The sequence below is a fragment of the Podarcis muralis genome, chromosome 13 (genome assembly GCF_964188315.1).
Source record: "Podarcis muralis chromosome 13, rPodMur119.hap1.1, whole genome shotgun sequence".
Classification (NCBI taxonomy): Eukaryota; Metazoa; Chordata; class Lepidosauria; order Squamata; family Lacertidae; genus Podarcis; species Podarcis muralis.
The window spans coordinates 30,748,043-30,764,869 of record NC_135667.1 but is presented as its reverse complement, the minus strand read 5'-3'; the positions used below and the strand labels follow the sequence as shown (position 1 = coordinate 30,764,869).

The following is a 16,827-nucleotide window of genomic DNA, read 5'->3' as shown; positions in this document are numbered from 1 at the left end:
TCAACAAACGTTGCTTCCGGTTCTCGATTCGTAGAACTCGTCATATGGAGGGGGGGAAATTCTTGCTCCGCCACATACAGAACCCGGCAATCTAGAACCGGAAGTAGACCAATTAAACCTACTGTGGACCGGATCTCTTTGGAGCGGAAAGGAGGGGGAGGAAACGGCTTCCTTTTCCCAAGAAGGGCGCTTGAGCGTCGGCCATGTTGATTGAGGGCAAGCAACCGGAAGGAGGAAGGCGACCTTCCCTTCCCGCAGCTTCCGCCATGGAATGAGCGCATGCGCCTTTCAGTGAATGTGGATACCGGCGAGGGGGAAAATGGCGGTTGAAGGGCCGGAGCAGGTAAGCGGGTTCCCGCGAGTGCTGAGTCACTCCGGCCCCCGCTCTCTCTCACTGTTCTCACGGGGGTGTCTTGTTTGTAAAAGTGGGCGAGAGATAAGAGAGGTCCGTTTGCCACTTGCCTGGCCAAATGGGGAAGGGATGGCGGAGAGGCTTTCGTTAAAAATGGGGGGGGGGGTATAAACGGGGAATGAGAAGGAAGTTCGTTTGTGTGTGGATGCAGATTAACTGCGAAAGTGACGGAGATGTTGGCGGGGCAACAGGGGAAGGAGGTGGCCTGACGTTAAAGGGCCCCTGATCCGACAGAGGCGCTTGGTGGTATGAAGGCAATCTGAGTGGGTGTAGTTGCTGCTCAGCTGCGTTATTATTATTAATTGAATTTATATACCGCCCTATACCCGGGGGTCTCAGGGCGGTTCACAGTTAGAAAGCGGGGAAGGTGTGTCCTCCTTTGCCTGCCTTAAAATGATAATATGGGAGGGTCCACGTAATGTGGAGAGGTGGCTTGTAATGTCATGTGAAAGGTTACCAGTACTAGTGATTGTGATATTTATTAAACGTACAAACTGTGGGAGGCGGTGGAAGAAAGGAGTGCCTGGCGTGCTCTGGTCCATGGGGTCACGAAGAGTCGGACACGACTAAACAACCACCACCACCCTCTTTGCGTGAAGATCGCAGGGTGGTTTCATGCAAGATGAAGACACAAAATGTGTAGCACAATAAAACATCAAAAGGACTGCCGCCCATAGCTCCCCCTCCCACAAACACATTTTTTAAAGGCCATAGAGTGTTCAACCAGACCTAAAGGCCTTTGGTGTAGACTAGAGGGATGATTTTTTGCCTGACACCTAAAGATATGTAACAATGGCACCAGGCAAGACTGTCTGGGTGGGCGTTCTCGCTTGCTGTCACTTCTAGGTGTTGGAGAGGGTGTTACTGCCTATTTTAAACAGTTAAAGGTTGCCTGTTTCTAAATAGTAGGTGTGCTAGCTTATGGGCTGGGGAGAGGAGTGAAACAGCAAATTGTAAGGTAGGGGTGACAATTCATGGTTTGGGTAGTGGGCTGTAATTTAACTTGGGGGGGGGGGCGGGTGGTGAGATGTGCCTCTTCTCCTTGAGCTTATCTGTCTTTCTTCTTCTCTTTGCTGTCCCAAATCTTTCGGGCAGATGGAGTTGGATGAAGGCAAAGGTGGGACTGGGCTGCGCCAGTATTACCTCTCCAAGATTGAAGAGCTACAGGTGAGATATTCTTGTTTCCTGGAGTGGGAGGATCAATATAAGTTCTCACTTTCTAAATCCTTTCTCAAATGCAGACAACACAACTTTCATACACACAGGTAGTTAAAGTTGTTTTAACATGTGGGGCATACTATGGCTAGTGGATCTTTAGATGATCTTCAGTCTCTTTATTGGCTCACTTTTTTATTTCTATAGTGCCTTTGTTAAGGGCAAGATATAGGCCCTCCTCTCAGGTTTATAATTAATGGATGAAGATAGGCATTCATTCTATAATGTGGTTTTGACAAAAAGTTTGCCGGGCTATGCCGTGTGTGTGTGTGTGTTTGTTCAAATACCTTTCAACACACAGAGAGTATGCCTGTTTCTTCACTGTAAAAGGCAAGACATGACACATAAAGGAAGGTGTTTGGAAGGAAAAGAGATCTCTTCGACAGTACTGTGGGTGGGGGGAGAGTTGTGTATTTGCTACCTTTTTCTTACACCTTTCCTTCAGTGAGCTTAAGGCAGTTTACATGGTGGTTCTTCCCCACCCCCACCCCCACTCCTGCCTTGTGAGGTAGGTGGGCTGAGACAGTAACTGACCAAAGCTTACTTGGAGAGCTACACAGCAAAGTGAGGGGTTGAACCTGAGTCTCCTTGACCTTAATCCAACACTCTGACCACCACATGCCTCTAGTGTTTACATCCTGTTTGGAGCTAGCTGCTTTTCCACCCCTTAGGAAAAGATAATGCAATTACCAATCAACCCTTGTTTGCCAGCTAGTAGCCAGAGTGCTCCAACTCGTATCTCGGTGAGAATAATTATCTGGTGGCTGGCGTAGGGGGAGCAAACCCCCTTAGTTGACGGGGTACTATGCTATTTTGGCGTGAAGTGTCATCTTTCTCCATTTCTTCTTCAAGTTGATAGTCAACGATAAGAGCCAGAATCTCAGACGGCTGCAGGCACAGCGGAATGAACTCAATGCCAAGGGTAAGTTGCGGGTTGTTCAGCTCTCTGCAGTGTTGCTTTTGTGTTTTGGGAGAGGTTTGATGGCTTTTGTTTTTAACTTCTGTTTCTACCCTGCACCCACATTTTCCCCACTGGCAAAAACCCGTATATGTTTGCTACCTTAGTTTGAAGCAACTTTGCTTTACTGATTATATTTTTATAAAGTGTAATGCTTTTATGTTAAGAATCTGTGGCCACTTTATGTAATCTCATAAGTAAAATAGCAAACACTGGGTATATTTATAACTTGAGATGTAAATACTTTTAAATGTAATCTAAATACAAAGCAGCAAAGTTTTGTGTTCTAAGTTGTACATAAAGCATTTTGTTTCCTCAAGGTGGTAAACTAAGCTTTGTTACTGTTCTGAAATAGATATGCTACTTATTTTCTTATTTCTTTTTATGAAACCCCCCCCCCCCCCCGAGAAATGTTTCCTCCCTTGCTTCTGGAAATGTTGCCTCTCTAGGGAGGGGCAGTTCCTGAGTTGTCCAAGATGATGCTGAATTGGGAGACTTCCTCTCCACTGATGCTAATGCTGTTTTGTTTTCTCTGACCACCCTAGTGCGCCTGCTTCGCGAGGAGTTGCAACTTCTGCAGGAACAAGGTTCCTACGTGGGTGAAGTGGTGAGGGCTATGGACAAAAAGAAAGTGCTTGTCAAGGTATGGTCATCCCCTGCATGTGTGTATCAGATATATACATCTCTCTGTGTAGAGGAGGGTTGTCCTTCAAACAGGCTATGATTGTGAGTTGGGAATAATAACTGTTGGCATTTAAACAGCACTTTTCAATATTCAAAGCACAGTGTTAAAACTAGGACTGGGAAGAACATGGGTTCAAATACCAACCTGGCTGGGAAGTTCATCTTGGGCTAGTTGCCATCTTTCACCCGGGCCTCCGCACCCACAAATTTGAGAGCAGAAAATGGGGGTTGAGAAGAGATGAATGTATGCTGCTCTGAGCTCCTTAGAGGAAGAGCAGCATGAAAAGGACAGCTCTGTAAGGTTGAAATTCGAAGACAGTGGCATGTCTGAGGCCCCCAATTACTTCATGGTAGAGGTGAGAATTTTAACCAGGGTTCACAACTCAATTCTCTTGTTACTTTGCTGTTTCTGGACAGAAGTAGCAAAAATGATTGGATATCTAGGTGCTTAATGAATCCTGTGTGGCTTCCAAAACTCATCTGTTTTTACAATATTAATCTTCCTCAATAATATCTTCAAGTTGTTTTGCACTGTAAGCTAGAAGTGCTTTGTCATACGGGTGGAATTGGGTATATTTTTCCTGTTAGCCATGTTGACTGTTGATTTCTTTGGCTTGACTTGTTTTGCCATTGATGCTGCAAGTGTTTGATTCTTACGGTAATAACTGGCCCTCTATTCCAGGTTCATCCTGAAGGCAAGTTTGTTGTTGACGTGGATAAAAACATAGACATCAATGATGTGAGTATTTGCTGGGCCATGTCTGGTATCCCACAGACATGGGAATACCAGAATGGGAATAGTGGTATTTATGTCTCTGTTGGATTTGCATGTTTGCTGTTTTCTTTCCTGTGTCTGGGTTTGCTCTATCTTTTAAATGCCCCTGGGGAAACCCAGGGTGGAACATGCGTCTCATGTACCTCTATACCACACAGGTAACCCCGAACTGCCGTGTTGCCTTGCGGAATGACAGCTACACACTCCACAAGATCTTGCCAAACAAGGTGGACCCCCTGGTCTCATTGATGATGGTGGAGAAAGTGCCAGACTCCACTTATGAGATGATTGGCGGCCTTGACAAGCAGATCAAAGAGATCAAGGAAGTGATTGAGCTGCCCGTCAAGCATCCAGAGCTTTTTGAAGCTTTGGGCATTGCTCAACCCAAGGCAAGTGAAAAGAGATGTGGTGTCCCCACCATATCATGCCTCGCTTTCTCACTAGACCAGACTTTAGATAAATGGATAGATGATTACTCACACTTGACATTAACTACAAATAAGTATTGAAATACTCATCCCACATGAAGAGAAGCAGTCCGGTTTGCCATCGCCCCTGTTTCCTGGGCCTTCCTTAGGGAGGGGTGCATAGGCTATAGCACATGCCTTGATTCAGAAGGCCAAGGTTCAGCCCCTGACCTCTCCAGTTCAAGGGAAATAGTCTGTCTCAGAATGGAAAACAACTACTAGGGCTAGGCAGACCAAGGGTCTGTCTTGTTATAAGGCAGATTCCTGGGACTCCATGCCCACGACAAATGGAGGGTGGGTAGAAAGCAGGTCTCTGTATTAAAAGCCCGCAGAAGGATGCAAATTTTCTACACCTTTTGTTTCATTGCCCCAGCTGGCACCATCAAAGTACTAGACAGTCTGCAAGAGAGGTTGTCGGACGTGCTGTGCTGCCACGAGTTCCTTTCTCTTCCTCTCCACTAAATGGGTTTAGTTCCCTCCCCATACTAATCTCATGTTACACTTATTGCAGGGTGTGCTGCTGTATGGACCTCCTGGGACTGGGAAAACTCTGCTGGCCCGAGCAGTGGCTCACCACACTGATTGCACGTTCATCCGTGTCTCTGGCTCTGAGCTTGTGCAGAAGTTCATTGGGGAAGGTGAGTGAGGCGGGGTGGATGGGAGAGAGAAAGTTTTTATTATTTATCACATTTTTATCCTTCCCTTATTCTAGCCTGGAATTTAAGGCAGTGTGCTTTAAAATATATATATATACATTTCCCACAAGTTTTATATAGAGTGAAACCTCTGTTTTCGAGCATCTCAGAAGTTGAATGTTTCGGCTTTCAAATGCCGAAAACCCGGAAGTAACTGTTTCAGTTACCAAACAATTTTTGGAAGCTGAATGTGCCATGCTGCTTCCATTTTGAGTTTCCCTACTGTATTGAGGCTTCCGCTTTCAGGTTTTAAACATTTTGGAAGTCGAATGGTCTTCCAGAACGGATTACATTTCGAAAACTGAGGTTCCACTGTACATATATAAAACATTAACCATTACAAGTCACTTCTCTTAGGACTTCCCAGTCCATCTCTCCATGGCATTCCATTCAAACCTTATTAGGCAGTGTGCATGTTATTCTCAGGAGACCCAACCATCCAGGCACTGACGAGACCCAGCCCTCCTTAGCTTCAGTAAGGTGGCAGCTCATGTACCTTAGACCATACCTGGGGATCCATGTATTCTTTCCCCACTAGAAAAAGGTAGCTGCCTGTACCGTTTGGCAGATGACTTGAAAAAGACTGTTTACAATTTTGCAGAGCCTGAAAATGGGAGTTCTACTGTCCTCCAAGCACAGAATTGGTCACAAGATTCCAGTTCTGTGATCAAGTTGCCTCTTTGTCATAATTTTTCCAGGGTATGCCTGTTGATTGAGCACTATTCTACCCGTCTCTAACAAATGCAACTAGGCTCTCTGAGATGGGGCTGGCGGGGTGGTTTGTGTTTGATAGAGGGGTAAGGGAGCATATTTAGATAGGGCTGTATGTTTGGGGGACGAGGTCATCTACAGTAATTGCTAAAGGATCTTGGCTTGTTTCCTGGTGGCAGGTGCACGGATGGTGCGTGAGCTCTTTGTCATGGCCCGGGAGCACGCTCCCTCCATTATCTTCATGGATGAGATTGATTCCATTGGCTCCTCCCGTCTGGAGGGTGGCTCTGGTGGGGACAGCGAGGTCCAGCGCACCATGTTAGAACTGCTCAACCAGCTTGATGGTTTTGAGGCCACCAAGAACATCAAGGTATGTTGTGAAAAGAACAGAATCAACACTTTCCCATCGTTCAGTGGATTATGCACAGGAATGTAGTTCATATAATTGATGAAGTTTGAAGAATGTTGCTCTTCTTGGCATACATAGAAATACATAATTTGAACCTAGATTGCACTTAAGCCTATGAAAACTTGCTACCAACCGTATGTACATAACTGTAGAGGGGCAGAAGTGGAGGAGGAGGCAGAGAGGATTCCGGCTGCAGGAGGAAGAGAAGTAATAGGTGGCTTGGGGAAGAACATTTACTGTGGTCTGTTGATGGGAAGCGGGGATAGATGTAGCATCTGCTAGTATTTATTAGCTAAAATACTGCAAATAGGCTTCTAGTGAAATGCTATTTTTGTCCTGTTTAGGTCATCATGGCGACCAACCGCATAGACATCTTGGATTCAGCCCTGCTTCGTCCTGGGCGTATCGACAGAAAAATTGAATTCCCTCCACCAAATGAAGAGGTAATGGAGACTTTGTGGGAGACAGCCATTGTATTTCTCCCTGTAGTAGGCTTTCCCTCGATAGCTTCTCTTACCCTGGCTGCCAATGTCCCTGTTTGCTAAACTGCATTGTCATTTAACTGTCACTTCCTCTCCTTCCTGTCACTCCACAGGCCCGACTTGACATCTTGAAGATCCACTCTCGCAAGATGAACCTGACACGGGGAATTAATTTGCGGAAAATTGCGGAGCTGATGCCAGGGGCTTCAGGGGCTGAGGTCAAGGTAAAGTAGCAAGTTTGCGTCTGAGAATTCTGCTTCCCAAGTTTGGCACCCCTTCTCTAACTACCACATGCAGCATTAAGGATCATTTGATTATCAAGGCCTGCTAGAAATTCTTGGTAACACTTTCTGAGGCTTGTAAGTTTGCAGCAGTGAGTATAAGCGACTTCAGACAAAGATTTTTAAAATCAAGGATTTCTGTATCTCTTGTGGTGGTGTGTGCACCCACACATTCAAACTATTTTGATACTCCTGGGTTGTCCTGACCAACCATTTCCCATCAGTGGAGAGGTTCAGTACCTAGTCATATGTACTAATCTCACACACATCCACTTTGACGGCTATCATTTTGTCATCCTTGGGTGGGGCAGAAGCAAGCCTACCTGAGCTGTATATTCTCTTGGCATTTGTGTGGGGCAGCTCAGGTGGGTCCCTTACATATCTGTTTTGCAGGGCGTGTGCACAGAAGCTGGAATGTACGCGTTGAGGGAGAGGCGGGTACACGTAACTCAAGAAGACTTCGAGATGGCTGTAGCAAAGGTATTGTGGCTATGAGGGAAGGGCTATTCTTTGGGGTGGAAAGAGCCCAAGATGTAGGGGATTTGCATTTTGTTGCTCTTGTCATCAGTGTTTGTGTCAGAGCTTGCTTGCAGGTAACTGCCTTTCTCCTAAGGTGCTGCAGAGATTAAATGAAGGAGTGGGTAATAGTGGGGACCTTATTAAGGCTGTTTTTCTACAGAGAAAGCCTGTGGTTTGTTCCAGGGCAGGGTAGACATTACAAAAAGGGGGGAAAAGCCCACATCCATTTTTGTTGTAGGAGGGATATGGAAGGAATAGTGAGAGTTTAATGCATATATTTAGGGTGGGATTGGAGCTGAGACTTCATCTTGTCCAACAGGTAGTATACAAAAAGGTTACTAAATTGTGTAGAATTCGGGTAGCCATTTAACTGCTTGGAAGTTTGATCTCTGCTACTGGCCTTTTTGCCTTTCTGACTTTATTTCTAATGTTCTTTCTCTTTGGCAGGTTATGCAAAAAGACAGTGAGAAGAATATGTCTATCAAGAAGCTGTGGAAATAAGTTGCTGCCCTTACCCAAGCAAGTGAATTTCAACCTCATTCTCCACTGTAATCTTTACACCCCAATGTCCTTCCCCCCTCTTAATAAAACTTAATATTAACAGTTGTGCTTGTAAATAGAGGAAGGAGAAGAAAGCACAGAAATTTGTGCTTAAAAACTTATCTATTCCTCCAGTTCTACAGAAAATTAGCTCCCAGAAGCAGAGACCTGTCTTTTGGTACAATAGATTTCACTCCACTGACTGTGGGAAGGTAACATGTTGAAGCACTGTTAAGGCCCAAGGTCAAATAGCTATATTTGAAAAGCCTCTTTAATGCCATTCTTAATTGAATGCTATGTTAAACACCTTAAGTGTTGGTATTTCCCAGTGTATCTTTTCCCCAAATCACGATGCGTGGGCTTGTGAGTCTTTCGACCCATCAAATATCAATTCTCTGTCCTAGAACCTTTATAGGGTTGGTATGAAAAGAGAACCGCTGAGAGATTATGATTTATCATGATCTGTATGAAACAGTGTTATTGTTCAGGGAAGCCTGTCTTTGGAGCACTCAACTAGAAACTGCGATCAGGAGAAATTTTAAAGTGAACTGATTAAATTTGCTGGCCTCAGATTGTTACTCAGATCACCCATTTCTATAATTCAGTGTCATTTTAGACAAATGTGTGCAAGGGTGAGGAACCTGTGCCCTTCCAGATGTTGAGTGGCAGTTCTCATTGGCTCCAGCCAGCATGCCTCAAAAGGAGGAGTCCAACATCTGGAGCACCACAGGCTACCACTACAAGGCCGCTATACAGCTAAAAAGAAATGGCTTTCAGTAGCTAGATTTTGTTACATACAATTTTGAGTGCTAAAATGAAGCTGCGTAAAAGAAATCTTGGAAAAAAGTAATGCATACTAGGTTCCCAAGTGCTTCAAAGTGGGCAAATTTAAAGAAGTAGCTTGTTGTGAAACAGCAGGCCTACTCCCCATTCTTCCACCTCCAAAAGCCAGAGCACAGAAAGGTGGTAGGGGTGCAGCAATTAGCTGGAGACCTGCTCCAAAGAACCGGTTGTCTGAAATTTTCAAATTACGGAAAAAATCATCGCACTGTGGTAGCCAGAACTTGTCTGCTTTGTAGAGATTCTCGCAATGAATTTGGTATTCCATGTAATACTTGTTCAACTGGACCTTGAGTGTAAGAGCTTATAAGTTACTTGTGTCTCACTTATAGCATGGGAGTGAACCTTGCATAAGCAAAGCGAGGGTGTGGCAGCTGTGGCCCATTGGATATCACTGGCGTCCTAATTCGCATCAGCCCTAACCATCATGGCCAGAGATGATGGGTGCTGTAGCCCAACAACGCCTGGTGAACCACAGTTCCCTCATCCTGCTACAGCTGAAAGATACATCTGCTCCTCGAGAGCAGCCTCCTTTTGTAGGGCATAAGAGAAATCAGGCAAGCTTAATTCAAGCTGCTGCTTAAGAGTACTTTTATTAGAAAACATTCAACATAGAAACTGGTAACATTCTTGTTCATAGTGAGTGAACATCCCGTCAGCTCCTACTTGGCCAACTACATCTCAAGAGAAGGACCAGAAAGCAAGGAGGATATATTCTAGATTTAAGTGCCGAGGGGCCAGGAGCTTGGGGACTGAAGGCACTTGGGGTGGGGGGTGGCAATAAGGCTCAAGCAAATCTCCCCTTGGCTGGTGGCCTCAAATGTTTCCTGCAGTACATGTGGCCTGACCGAAGAGGAACAGGTCTCCACTATTCACTTTTTAAACTTCGTGCTGGAGAACCATGGAAGAAATATCAACTGATTGTCATTAACAGAACAGCAAAACAAACCAACCCCTCTTCAGAACCATGCTGTTTCAGAGGGAGGAAGGGCACCAATACATATTAACAACAAACTTCCCGTTACAAAAAAACCAAACCTGCTCCCAAAAAAAGAGATAGTGCAAAGACTAAATGCCAGCAAGCAAGGCTGACAGTTTGGAATGGATGAAGCTTTGGTTAAAAATTGAGCAGCAGTAGCAGCCACCCGACATTGCAAGGGAGGCTGCTGAGACTCAGCTAAGAGGTAGAAGGCAACTCAAAAATTCCCAGTGTCCCAGAGGCAAAGCGCATAGGAAGGGTAAAGGGTGGGGGGTCTGAGGAAGGAGAGGAGCTCACTTTTCTCTCTAAAGGAGGTTTTAAGCCTTGTATAATCTCCAGGTGGATACTGAATAAGCTTCTCCCCATCCCCAAATGAGACAATGGGGGCAGAACTCCCCCAGCCCTGATAGAGGCAGAGGATTTTGGACAAGCATTGCCTGGCTGCCGGTCCACTCCAAAGTACCACAAGGTGCAGAAGGGGTGCTGAAGGTGGCAGCGCTAGGTAAGGCGAACGCCAAGCACTTGTTCCAGTTCTTGTCTGCGCTGCTGAACCTGGAAGATACAAGAAGGTCACAGTGATGAGCAGGAGCAAATAAGCACATCTAGGCATACGTTTTGCCTCCCATGGCAGAAGCACAGTGAGGCCTTCCTTGCTCTCCAAGGGCAAGAGTCTGATTCTCAGGTGTACAATGACTGAGGAAAGTAAATGGGAGAAGAATGGAGCAAGTGTAGGCTGTAGATCACTTGCTGGGATCAGCTGTTAAGCAGCAGTACAAAAGGAATCCAGGGAAGGGGCAAAAAGAAAGCCCGAAAGGCAATTATTGGGGTATGGGGATGTGCTGGACTGAAAATAACATCCTCCCTCCATGGCCAAGTCCAGGTTGGGAAGACGCCGCATGACTTTAAATAATAGGGAATGCCATATAAACACTTTGCAGAAATAGCCTCTCTAAACCTTGGCAAAGATGTGTCTCCCAACAGCCTCCTGCATCCACGGTTGTTGGTAGAACTCCGCACGCCTCTCCTCTTCAGGGTTCCCAACCACGTCGGTGATGATCTAGAGCAAAATGGGGGGGAAAGGGAAAGCTATTTCCTGTGCTGCCAATGTTCAGAGAGCTTCAAAAGAGAGACCGCAGCAAGATTACTAAAACTGCCTTGCTGAGTGTCACTATAACCCAGCAATGTGCGCAACAGAGGCCAATGAGATGCTCACAAACATGGCACTGGTATCTCTTAGTTTCAGCTGTTTGGCATTCTCGCGCCTTTTCAAAATACCACATCTCCAGCTGGAATACATCAATGATTTACTTTGCACATTTCTGCCAGTCTCCAAGAATCAAAACATTTCTGAATTCTTTTAACTGGCAGAGGAGGAAGGGGTAGACTAGGTGGACAAAAGACAGGGAACACGTTAGACATGGCTTACATATAGGGAATTGGGCTGAGCCTGGAGAGAGACTAACATCAAAGGCCTGGGCATTCCCACTGTCTTGTCCTACATGGGTCACAAGTGGGAATTGTGGCTGCAAATCAATGTATATAACTTAATGGGAACCCAGTGTTGCTTTTGTGGAACAGAGAGATCTTTGGCCTTGCATTTGTGCTATTTTTATTTCTGTGCTAGGCTGTATTTGCTCGCGTTTACTTTTGCTGTTGCATTTGGCCATTTTCCCCCTGTTCCATGGACTAGTATGCTTACATATTAACACTGATTATTTGCAACTGTTCATATCTGAATTCTATTTATTGCTCTTCATTTGTTATGTCATGAGATGCCTTGGGAGCAATCTTGTGGAAAAGCAAGATGCAAATAAATGAATGACTTTGGGTGCAGCGAGTGGTCTGGGAACATGTGAAGCTGAGAAGCTGTAGCACTGAAGCTGTGTCAGGCAAGAGGAGCCCCAGCACTACCATGCACACCCTTATGCTACAATCCTATACACACACATCCCTGGGGGTAACCTCCATTGAACTCACTGGGAATTCCTGCTGGGCAGACATGCATAGAATTGTGCTGATAGTCCTTTTGCACACCCCTACCTGGTTTCTTCAGAGCCCAGTCCCTAAATTTACCTTCAAGTCCCTCTGCTGAGATCTGATCCACTCCTGGATGAAGTCCTGGGGATTGTTGCTGAAACTCAGCATAAAATCTCGCTGTGTCTTCAGCTGGTTGATCGACTCAATGGTTTCATGGATCTAAATGTAAATAAAGGATATAGGGGGTTTTGATGAAGGAAAAGAAGTGCTCCTCAGACTGAAGAAGTCCTGACTACTGATTCAGGGGCCTGCAGGTTTAGGCCAGCACAGGGCGACAGGGAAGAAAGCGGTAGAGACAGAAGTATGACATTTGGAGGTAAGAGCAATGGAAGCACTTCCCACCATAAAGCAATGGCTTCATGTTGCCTGACAATTTGGGGAAGGGAAGGAACACCTAAAGAGAAAGGAGTATCAGATATAGACACAAAGTATTGGAAAGATTAAGTGCCTAGTTTTCTATATTGTTTAACTTCCTCTCAAGCCTTGCCCTCCTTTCTTTGTTCCTCCATAATCGCCAGCCCTTCAGGCACAGTCTCTCCCCACCCCCAGGTCTATGTGCGTTCACTGTAATTTGTACTAACCCCTTAGGCTAGAGCAAGCTATATAACCAGAGTTCTAGAATGAGGATCCCTGCCTTTTCTTTTTTTTTTATTTGCAGTACAATACTTTTGCAAATTAGGTTGGCATGCTTAGTCAGCAATGATTATGCAATGGGTTTGCATAATTTTGCAGATGGGATAAAGTAGAAAAAAGGTGGGAGGAAGAGAGCAAGATATGGAAAAAATGTATAGAGTAAGGACTGGATGGTCTTGGAGGTGAGATGTTCTGCTGCCATCACTGGTCTCTGTTTGTCAGAGCTAGAAGCCTTGTTTAAATCCCACTCCCAAAATCAACTCCATGTTCTGAATACTCTGAAACCAATCTGTCATGGGTTCTGTTGGTTGCCATGCAGATTCCTAGCCCACCTGTTTACAGACAGCAAGAAGAGAGCCAGCCATCTGCCTAGACTTCCAACTCTCCAGATGCCAGTCTTTTCACAGCTTGCCAACTGGTTCCTCCCCATTCCCCCTGCTCTTAAGAGACCAAATCCTACCTACTTGCTGTGTAACAGAGTCAATGCTTTTCTAATACAAAAAAAAAAAAAAAAATAATTCAGAATTTCAGTTTATACAAAACTACTTCAATAAACAAGACATGCAGCCTACTCAACAAAAATGGGACGACTTGCACAACCTTGCTTTACTTGCACTGTTTTTTGCAAGTACAGAATTTGAAATTAATACAAAATTTTAGATCGCCAAAGCCAGGTTGGATGGGTAAATGTCACACTATCTTGAAAGCAGGTCCCCCGCTTATATTTTGGGGATAAGCTGGGTGCCCCTGCAGGGCAAGGCGAGCATTACAGCACCCCCAAAGTACGTAAGGTGATATGCTTGATTCTGCTTCCTGCCCCAATGGTCACCAGGGACCTACCTTGACATCCAGGGAGGCAATTTCCTGCTGGTTGGTAGTAGAGGCCAAGAAGTTACTCATTTGGGCCTTCAAGGGGTCATCCACTTCCACATCAATGTCGTAACAGGCAGTCTTCTTCTGGTCATTAGGGTCCACACTGGAGGGGTGGGTAGGGACAGGAGGCTGGGATGAGGGCTGAGAATCTACATCTCCCCAAGAGCTGTTCCTTCACCAGCACCCCACAAATATTAGGGTTAGGAATTGACTCTCTCATACCCAACTGCCCCTGAGGGCTTCAACAGAGGAGAAACAGAGTAATCTGAATGGCAGGGGTACACCCAAATTAGGATGCACAAATACATATGAATCCAAGGAAACTAATATAGCATGTTCCAAAAATATTTTTATTTATTTGAAGTATGCATATGTTGCCTTTCCTGGACTCAAGGAAGAATTATAATATAGAAATTAAAGCAGACAAAGAAACAACATCATAACAAATTTCATAAGCAGGAAAACACATCAACCTCAGAAAGTAAAATAAATGGACCTCACAGTGTTTTCAAAAGGATACTACAGAAGAACTAATCTTTTTTAGGCTTGAAACTAGTTCTGACACACACGCACACACTAAACCCACATTTATATATGCTGCTCCACTGGCAGGAAGCTTCCATCACTTCCTAGATACATCAACAGCATCTCCTTCAGAAGCCCCAGAGAAATACTCCACCCTACCCTGATACTAATTTTTATAAATATTTATTGTTTATCTTCTCAAACAGTTCTATGAAGCAAGCCAACATTATTCCCATTTCACAGATGGGAACTCAGGAAACATATGGCTTGTCCCAAGGCCAAATATGATTGTCCACGAAAGAGGTGGGATCCCTCCACATATTACTATGATTGAGATTATATTATCTCCCCTTTCCCACTCTGATGGAAGCTGCATTCCAGAGAGAGATAACAACCAATCAGAGCACAGATGGGGAGCCTCTTCAGACCTGAAACCCTCCAGGTGTTGCTGGACTCCATCTTCTATCAGCCCCAGCCACCAAGGCCACAGATCAGGAATGATGGGAGTTACAGGCCACCAACATCGGTAGCCCCAGGTTCCCACCCCTGAATTAAGAGCTTGACAATTTCAGCTCCTGCCACGCCAGCCCTACCTGATCACATGGTTGATAACAATGGGATCTGGATGTTGCAGGAGCCCCGCTAGCTTCATGGGGATCTCAGAGAATCGCATGCGGATACAGCCGAAGATCTAGAATGGATCAAAAGAGCATGCCATGAATAAGCCCTGAGGCAAAGGGTGGGGTGGGAAGGAAGGAGCGATGGGGCAGGGAGGCAAGCCGTGCATCTACTGACCTGGCGAAAGTATCGGTTGCAGTTGATGTACTCTCGCTCATGACTGTCCTGGAGCTTGTTGTGTTTGATGTAGAGCCACAGAGCCTGCATGATGCTGGCCCGAGTCTGGGTGTGAACGCCCAGAAGGCGAGCCAAACGGGGATCCAGCTTGTATTGGGGAGGCTGCAAGGGTAATATTGCCTGGTTAATATGCATTTGAAGTAGGGTCCTCTGTAACCTCAGACCAATCTGAGTGTTGCAACCTGCTTGCATCTCTTAATCAGGAATGATTAATGGGACCCATTTGAATAACCATCAAGAGAGAGAGACAATCTGTAGCCAAGTGGGCATCCCAGGCGGACTCTGGCCAGGCCTCCGAACCACCCGCCCCACCCGCCAGTTCTAATCCATAAGCAGAAACATTCATGAAAAGGAAGTCTGTTTCCATACTCCAAATGAATTACAGTCAACAGAAAGTCTGCAAGAGCACCAGCCTCTGAACCCAGTGCCTTCTCATTCTCAGTTGTATCTTCATAGTCGTACTTCCGCTGGAAACTTACTTTTTAAATCACAAGCACTGAGATTAATAGGAATCCAAATTCAGCACAATACTATAGTATCCTCAAGAAGGAGAACAGCTGTACATATAGCTGGAGGAAGTAAAGCCACACGATTTGTGATAATAAAATATGGAGAAAGAAGCTTCTGATCTAGTACTGCTGTATCTCCTCCCATCTCAAAGCTGCATTGTGCCATGAAAGTAATGTGCTTGGGAACCTGATAATTTCAGGGCACTACAACTCGCCTGCTCTCACCACCTACTGGCGCTTGTTCCCTGTTACCTGATGATCCAGCATGAGCAGAAGGGTGCATTTCACATTGACATCGCCCGGGCGCTTGACTTGGAAGCCATCTGTCTCTTGGGTTGTGGCCATCCGGTGCCACTGAGAGGGAAAAAGCCATATGAGATAGGGCAAAACAAACATGGGGAACAAACTGGTTCATTTTACCACGCAGTAGCTGAAATTTTAATGGTTGGTTTTCATGTTTTAACCTTGCTCTTGTAATCAGGTGGGGGTTACTGAAGTTTTTATACTATTATCATCTCAAATATCAACAGAACACAGATGGGAAACAGCCTAGCCTTATCCACTACCCTTACTCCATCCCCGGTATCTGAAGGAACCATGCAAGCCTCTCCAATGCTGTTCAATTAATCCAAAAGCACTTTAAATGAAGTCACTGAGACTGCCAAATATCGCAGTTCTAGCAATGGCGTAAAAAGGTACTGAAGACACTTCAATTGCACCTGTGCTAAAGGAAAGTTCTTTTTTATTTGTATACATGATATCAATCTTATAGACACACACACTCGGGAACCTTTAACTAAAGTAAGTGTGCCATTATGTGTCTATGTTGTGTGAAGTGGTGGAGATCACCATACGCAAAGGCTTCTCTAAGAATACTAGCACAGGGTTCCACACAGTGAGTGAGTAAACTGTTGGTTTGGACATGGGAGATGCAGTCATTAAGCTCCCAAGGTAGCACAGAACCTAGTTTACCAAACAGGTTTGCAGTGAAGATAACCGAGACAGTACTGGAAGCATTCTGTATGCAATGTAAAGTTCTACAGAAATAAACACTGGTTATTGGTGGGGGGAACAGAACTTAGCTGGATACCACCCCATGATGCCAGTACATAGCTCATCTTATACCAAATCCAGGAATACCATCTGACCCCTCCTTGGAAACTGTTCTCTCCAGCAATTATGATTCCAGGACCTGACCAATCATCTGCAAATGAGGCCAATCATCCCTCTCGGTCAACAGCGCTGTTCTCAGCCCCAGTTGTGTATTTCCGCTCCTCTGAGCTGCCTCCCATTTCCCAGCACAAAACATGTACCAAGTCACCTACCTCCACCAGGTGGTTGTCTGGGCCATACAGCTCTTTGTCCAGCTCAATGACCAAGCTCTTGAAAAAGGATGAGAACTTCCTCTTCTGTTTACTTGGCTGAGAT

At 45.3% G+C, this 16,827-nt stretch overlaps 2 protein-coding genes across 3 annotated transcripts in view; one reads left to right on the top strand and one right to left on the bottom strand.

Moving 5' to 3' along the window:
* The first annotated feature begins 188 nt into the window (after positions 1 to 188).
* On the top strand, positions 189 to 8,211 carry PSMC5 (proteasome 26S subunit, ATPase 5). Its single transcript, XM_028703154.2, has 12 exons — positions 189 to 343; positions 1,508 to 1,579; positions 2,480 to 2,549; positions 3,131 to 3,228; positions 3,952 to 4,008; positions 4,203 to 4,433; positions 5,023 to 5,149; positions 6,097 to 6,287; positions 6,671 to 6,769; positions 6,922 to 7,032; positions 7,483 to 7,569; positions 8,056 to 8,211. The coding sequence occupies exons 1-12, from the start codon at positions 296 to 298 to the stop codon at positions 8,107 to 8,109; spliced, it is 1,245 nt and encodes a 414-aa protein (XP_028558987.1). The 5' UTR covers positions 189 to 295; the 3' UTR covers positions 8,110 to 8,211.
* Positions 8,212 to 9,562: 1,351 nt separating this feature from the next.
* Positions 9,563 to 16,827, bottom strand: part of SMARCD2 (SWI/SNF related BAF chromatin remodeling complex subunit D2) — a 29,291-nt gene continuing 22,026 nt past the window's right edge. The window contains exons 6-13 of one of the 2 annotated variants that reach the window (XM_028703150.2): positions 16,725 to 16,820; positions 15,652 to 15,753; positions 14,831 to 14,992; positions 14,629 to 14,726; positions 13,478 to 13,682; positions 12,041 to 12,163; positions 10,923 to 11,024; positions 9,563 to 10,519 (exon numbers count right to left, since the gene is read on the bottom strand). In XM_028703150.2, coding sequence (XP_028558983.2) covers positions 10,466 to 10,519; positions 10,923 to 11,024; positions 12,041 to 12,163; positions 13,478 to 13,682; positions 14,629 to 14,726; positions 14,831 to 14,992; positions 15,652 to 15,753; positions 16,725 to 16,820 — 942 coding nt within the window. In that variant the 3' untranslated portion in view covers positions 9,563 to 10,465. The remainder of the gene's footprint in view (positions 10,520 to 10,922; positions 11,025 to 12,040; positions 12,164 to 13,477; positions 13,683 to 14,628; positions 14,727 to 14,830; positions 14,993 to 15,651; positions 15,754 to 16,724; positions 16,821 to 16,827) is intronic. The other variant, XM_028703151.2, reaches the window with a different exon arrangement.

Coding starts and splice junctions, on each gene's coding strand:
- PSMC5 (XM_028703154.2), top strand. CDS start 296: ATGTGGATACCGGCGAGGGGGAAAATGGCGGTTGAAGGGCCGGAGCAG. Junction 6,288..6,670: donor AGGCCACCAAGAACATCAAG/GTATGTTGTGAA, acceptor TGTCCTGTTTAG/GTCATCATGGCGACCAACCG. Junction 7,033..7,482: donor CTTCAGGGGCTGAGGTCAAG/GTAAAGTAGCAA, acceptor TCTGTTTTGCAG/GGCGTGTGCACAGAAGCTGG.